Raw genomic sequence first — 6,469 nt, forward strand, 5'->3', positions numbered from 1 at the left:
ATATATATATATATATATATATATATATATATATATATATATATATATATATATATATATATATATATATATTCTTCAGTGGCAAGATTGTAATTATCTTTTATAACTTACATATATTATAATAGACACAAGGGTATAAATTTTTTTTCTCTCTTCATTTAATTAATTGATTTTTTTCTCTCTCCTGATTTCTCTTTCAAATTAAAAGAATATTTAATTACATTCTCTATACTTTTTTCTCTTACAAATTACCTAACTTAATATTTGATAATTTAAAAAAATACAAACATTATCAAATATTGTTCTATCTAAAACACGATTAAAAATATTTTTGTTACATGTATTAGATTAATGTTTGATAAAAAGATGCATATTGGAAACAATATATAATAATACACAAGTGTATAAGTCTGGTATATACCGACCTGTATACACTATGTACTTGAATAATACACATGTGTATACGTCTGGTATATACCGACCTGTATACACATATGTACTTGAATAATACACAGATGTATAAATCTGGTTTGTATCGACCTCTAAGAACAAGATGTAATAATACACAAGTGTATAAGTCTTGAATATTGACCTGTATACACATATGTTAAAAAACATAATTTAATTAGGTTTAAGAGTAGGGTTCGCACGGAAAGTGTGTTTTTTCTAGAAAGCCTAGGAAGCGATTTGGTCCATCCGATTGGTGTGTTTAAGGGTTGAGATTAAATCAATGGCAATCTTGTAATATTTGAGTTTAATTAATTGATTTTTTTAAGTGAGTAGGGGCAATTTTGTCAATGACCGTGTTTTAAATCAATTAGATAACCGCCCAGTTCCTAAATTCAAGCGATTTTCCCTCTCTCTTTAACCAAACCCATCTTGGAAACCCCAATCCCTACCAAAAATAACTACAATCATGGAAGAAGATAACTTTAGAAACGATGGAGGGCACCAGATCAAATTAAAACACTTCTCCAATCTCCACCATCTTCGAGTCATCATCACCATTCAAATATTGTTCTTATCATATCCGTTTTCTTGACGATGTGTTTTAACAGCAAGCAAATTAATACAGTTGTGTTTTAGCAGCAAGCAGATTCATACAGTTGTGGTTTAGCATCCAGATTCATACAGATGTGTTTTAACAGCAAGCAGATTCATACAGTTGTGTTTTAGCATTCAGATTCATACAAATGTGTTTTAACAGCAAACAGATTCATACAGTTGTGTTTTAACAGCAAGCAGATTCATACAGATGTGTTTTAACAGCAAGCAGATTCATACTGTTGTGTTTTAGCCTTCAGATTCATACAGATGTGTTTTAACAACAAACAGATTCATACAGTTGTGTTTTAACAGCAAGCAGATTCATACAGATGTGTTTTAACAGCAAGCAGATTCATACTGTTGTGTTTTAGCATTCAGATTCATAGAGTTGTGTTTTAGCATCCAGATTCATACAGATGTGTTTTAACAGCAAGCAGATTCATACAGTTGTGTTTTAGCATTCAGATTCATACAATTGTGTTTTAACAGCAAACAGATTCATACAGTTGTGTTTTAACAGCAAACAGATTCATACACTTGTGTTTTAGCATTCAGATTCATACAGTTGTGTTTTAACAGCAATCAGATTCATACAGTTGTGTTTTAGCATTCAGATTCATACAGTTGTGTTTTAACAGCAATCAGATTCATACCCTGTGTTTTACCATCTTTATATTGTGGGATCTATAAAAAAAAATTGACTTTAGCCCTGCAAACTGTTAAAACACAGCACCAAGAACATGCTGATAAATTCCAGTAATCTTCTGAACAATGGAATATGCGATGTAATGTGACATGGAATTTTAGTTAATGAACACATTGACTTCCAGATTTGAATTCGAAAATAATAAAAATTCTAAAATCATGGAATTTTAGTTAATGAAGATACATTCCAAAAATAAAATTAAAATGTGAAATTACATGATAGCCCTTCTACTTAAAATCCCTCAATGACACATGTCCAATTCTTATTCCTTCCTAGACTTTCTAGGAAAAATAGACTTTCCACCCAACTCCTACTCTTAGGTTTAATATTTAATTTTAAAAAAGAGGAGTTCATTTAAAAAAAAAACATTAGCCCTTCAATCTCTTATAATTATAATAATGGAGAAATAATTAAAAATGAGAGAGAGAGAGAGAGAGAGTTAAGAGATGAGAAAATTAAGGGATTTTAATTAAAAATAGAGTTAATTACATAGTTAGTCCTTGTGGTTTGCACAAAATAACATAGTTATGTATTAATAGTTTAAAATCACCTTCTAGGGTATTAACTTTTCATTTTGTTACGTTTGGAAGTATTAACTTGTAGGGTATTAACATAGTTAGTCCCTGTGGTTTGCACAAAATAACATACTTAGGTACTATTAGAATGTGATTTTAAACCTACAAATAACGTTAATACCTCCAAACGTTACAAAATGAAAAGTTAATACCCTAGAATGTGATTTTAAACTATCAGTACCTAAGTATGTTACTTTGTGCAAACCACAGGGACTAACTATGTAATTAACTCTTAAAAATACTTAGGCTAATGTCAATCTTACCCTTTTAATCTAAAATGATCAACGGCCAAGACTAGTTCACTCAGTTCACTCTCAAGAAGTTGTTCACAAATGAACCTAATCCTATATATATATATATATATATATATATTATATATATATATATATACATACATAGGATGTTCATGCGAGAACCACCTTTATTGCGAGAACCGCGAGAACCAATGTGAACACAACAAAATAAACCAACTACACCACCCAAAACCTAAGAAAACCTAACCCCCCCCCCCACACACACACACAAGTTAAATGCTAAAAACTAAACCATAAAGCTAAACCCCCCCCCCCCAAAAAAAAAAAAAAAACCTAAAAAATACACAATTTTTTTTATTTTTTATAAAAATCGCTACGTCTCCAAAAAAAATTATTGACGAAAAGCAGCGATTTTTAATAAAAAAATATATTAAATTTTTTTTTGTGTTTTTTAGATTTTTTAGGTATTTTTGGTTATGTTCACATTGGTTCTCGCCGTTCTCGCAATAAAGGGTGGTTCCTAACGGATCCTTCTCCTATATATATATATATGTTGTATGTATATGTGTGTGTGAGAAGAAGAGGCATGGCGTGAACGGCTGCAGGAGGACGATGAAGACGGGGACGGGCCTGGGGGGCGATGTGCTGGGCGGCGCCGGCCCTAGGCCGTCCCCCATACCGAGTGGCCTTAGATGTGACAATTTCAACCTATTCACTTGTAAAAGGTTTGATTTGGGCTACTTATCTTTAATTAGTTTAGCTAAAGGTTATAATGACTAAAGAAGAAGATGTGCCACATGGGTCAAAAGGGTTGAAAGTCATGCAAAGAGTATTCAAAAGCATAAGTAGTAAGAACCACCTAAATGGCTTATTAAAATTGTTACATTGTTATTTCTGTCAAATCTAAAAAAAATGGATGAACACTGTTTTGATCTATTATCAACTTGTCACCTATAATTTTACTAGTATCTAGGAAACAATCAGGCACTCAAATAAGTATGTATTTATACCTCTTTAATAGTAGCTTTAGCGGGAACACCAAGTATTGATGCTCCAACTCGCAACCCATCATTCAGAACCTGTTAAAAATCAAAGAGAATTAAAGATACAACTTGAGATGAAAACGATTAACTGAGAGTAACAAACCTTTTCTACATCACTGGATGTCACCAAAGGTCTTGCAGAATCATGGATGCATACAAGGTCAGAGGTCGGATCAATTGTCTGTCCATAATCAATTATTATGAATAAGAAGAGAATACGAATACTAGTATAGCAAATTATGTATAAGAAGAGAATACGAATACTAGTATAGCAATAATAATGTCTACTTGCATTAAAATTATCAAAAGAAATACTCATCTTTGCACAGAGATCTCTTTTTACTCACAGGATAGTTACTAAGCATGCCATGATGATTGATTTATGTGACGTCAATTTTGCTTGAAAGAAGAACTGAATAAGAATTACATGAGAGATAAAGATGAACCTGAAGTCCACTGTATACGGAATCTTGTCTTTCCTTACCAGGCAATGCAAATTTCAAGTCCACATTGATCTTCTCTCTGGCATCTGACCACATCAACTATTTATAACTAATGTCTAAAAAGAGTTAAAAAATGGGAGCAAAAAAGAGCGGCACATAACATCATTTAGACCTTCAAATATGTCCCGGTAAGATGGATCGCAAACTACAACAATTTCCTTAACCTCAGACATCCGTGAAAAAGTGTAGAAACTGCATTGTATTGAAAAGCAGTTAATTATGACCCCAAACATAATATGTACAACAAAGAGTCAAAATAGTAGAGGTGGCAATACTAGCAGCAGGACAGGATGGTTGGGTAACAGATAAAAACAAGTTGGGTTGACCCAAAACATATAAATTTGATCTATTTTGTGAACATATAGTGTGTCAAATAAATTATAAAGACTCCAGAGGGGAGAACCAAACTGCATATAGCCACTACAGGTCCGGGCAGATCCCATTCTCAGATCAGTTTTTCGGGTTTTGATCGTACTACTTGTCTTTTTGCATGGTAATAAAGATGGCCCAAATTGTCCCGACATCGCCCCAGACCCAGCATTTTGACCGTTTTACTTGTTTTTTGCACACCCATACAATTTGACCTATTTCCTTTTTAGCGGTTTTTTCTTTATTTGACCCGTTACACAAAAGCTGAGTCGGCCAATTCAAAAGCAAATAAGTAAAAAATGACGCCTCAAAAGTCAAAGAGGTACCACTAACAATGTTTCTTGTGACATATGCAAATACCAAGTAGCATGCCATTATTAGGGTGAGCGGGGCACCAGCGGGAAGGGGGATCAGTGACCCCATTCACCGCTCGGGAACACCGCCGTCGGTGCGGGAAGGTGGTGCGGGGAGAGGAATCAGGGAGAAGACACCGAAGAGGGGAGTGGGTGCGGGGAGGGGGATCGGTGGGCCCATGCTTGTAGCAACCAATCAACATTTTTTCTTTTTCTTTTTTTTTTTGAATAAAAAAACAATTCCCCTAAGAGGGGAGTGCTGCCATCAAGTGCGAGGGGAGTTTAAGAGGGGAGTTGACGTGGCATAACCTGATTGGGTGTACGTAAGAGAGGGGACTCCCCTCTTAGGGGAGTGCCCCGCTCACCCTTAGTTGTGAATGAAATGAGAAATAAGATTACCTATATAGAGCAATTGGTTGGCCTAAAAGCGGAAGATACTGCTTTGGCATGCTAGCCTAGGTTAGGTTAAACAAACAAACAAATGAGTCACCAAACGAACGAACGAACGAACAATATGGGCAAATAAAGATTGAAGAGAACACATACACCCATTCTTTTTCCCTTCCCTCTAGCCAGAAGTGTTGGATATAATGTTCAATTGTCGATTATAATTCAATGTTGCCGTCAAGGTACGACCCAAAGAGTTACACTTTGGGCAACGAACATATAACGGTGTTTTAATCGTTAATCACTGGATCACGAAATAATAAACGTAAACAAAGAAATGGGTAATTATTTAGAATAATTACGAAAAGCCGATTTTAATAAGACAAAATATAATTAATTTGTTAATTATAATAAATTCTATATACATGTATATTGTTTGTTTAGTTATTGGATAACTAAAAGGATAGAGAGAGAGTTATTATAATTATAAGATAATTATGATTAGATCACAAAGATCCATCTATCCTATTAAATCTCCATAAAAATCTCTTTTGAATACATAGCCAAAAAGGAATCATAGGAGATTTTAATATACATATAAAACTCTCGACAATTTGAGGATATGTTGAGGCTTTAAAAGTCTAAACAAAAGAAGGCAAATTAGGGAGACGGCACTTTCATCACAAAAGGGTTTTGGGTGCTAGCTGATAAGGCTTTTTATAACAAAAGGATTTTGCATATTATTGGATAGCTTGATCTGTGCTACACTAGGCAAAAGGACGCACACGCAATACAAGTAAACCTTTTGTTTTCTTTGATTACTTTTCTTTAGATTAATGTTTTGTTTGAAATTGTTTCAAACGAACAAATCAAATTTCGTGGTCAACGATCATCTAGCGAGATCGTTCGTTGAACCAAGGTGTCTTTCTTGGATGTCACGATTCTTTATTTTATTATAACCTATTTTGATTGTAATGAGATCACTGGTGGAAACGGTTTAGAACCGAACCTCGTGTACATGTTTTCCGCTGCGTTCAGTTTGTTTGACAAATTGATTAAAATTATTTTCTAAAAGTTACACGAAAATTCCAACAGTAGTATCAGAGCCACCTTACAAATCAAATTAGGCTAATTTTATTATAGTGTTTATAGATCTATAAAATAGTTATAGGATTGCATGCTTAAAATCGAGTAGATTTGGCATAGGATCCTGTCACGTATAATAGTTATAG

At 33.8% G+C, this 6,469-nt stretch overlaps 1 protein-coding gene across 1 annotated transcript; it reads right to left on the reverse strand.

Annotated features, from left to right (window-relative positions):
* Positions 1-3,520: 3,520 nt before the first annotated feature.
* Positions 3,521-5,438, reverse strand: LOC110929186 (2-C-methyl-D-erythritol 4-phosphate cytidylyltransferase, chloroplastic; the record flags this gene model as incomplete). The annotated part of the gene is made up of 6 exons (XM_022172313.2): positions 3,521-3,661; positions 3,729-3,806; positions 4,072-4,154; positions 4,241-4,320; positions 5,250-5,305; positions 5,397-5,438. Coding segments are annotated over 6 exons (414 nt in total), but the record flags the coding sequence as incomplete, so codon positions are not given.
* Between the last annotated feature and the right edge of the window lie 1,031 nt (positions 5,439-6,469).

Source organism: Helianthus annuus, chromosome 3 (genome assembly GCF_002127325.2).
Source record: "Helianthus annuus cultivar XRQ/B chromosome 3, HanXRQr2.0-SUNRISE, whole genome shotgun sequence".
In the NCBI taxonomy this organism is placed as follows: domain Eukaryota; kingdom Viridiplantae; phylum Streptophyta; class Magnoliopsida; order Asterales; family Asteraceae; genus Helianthus; species Helianthus annuus.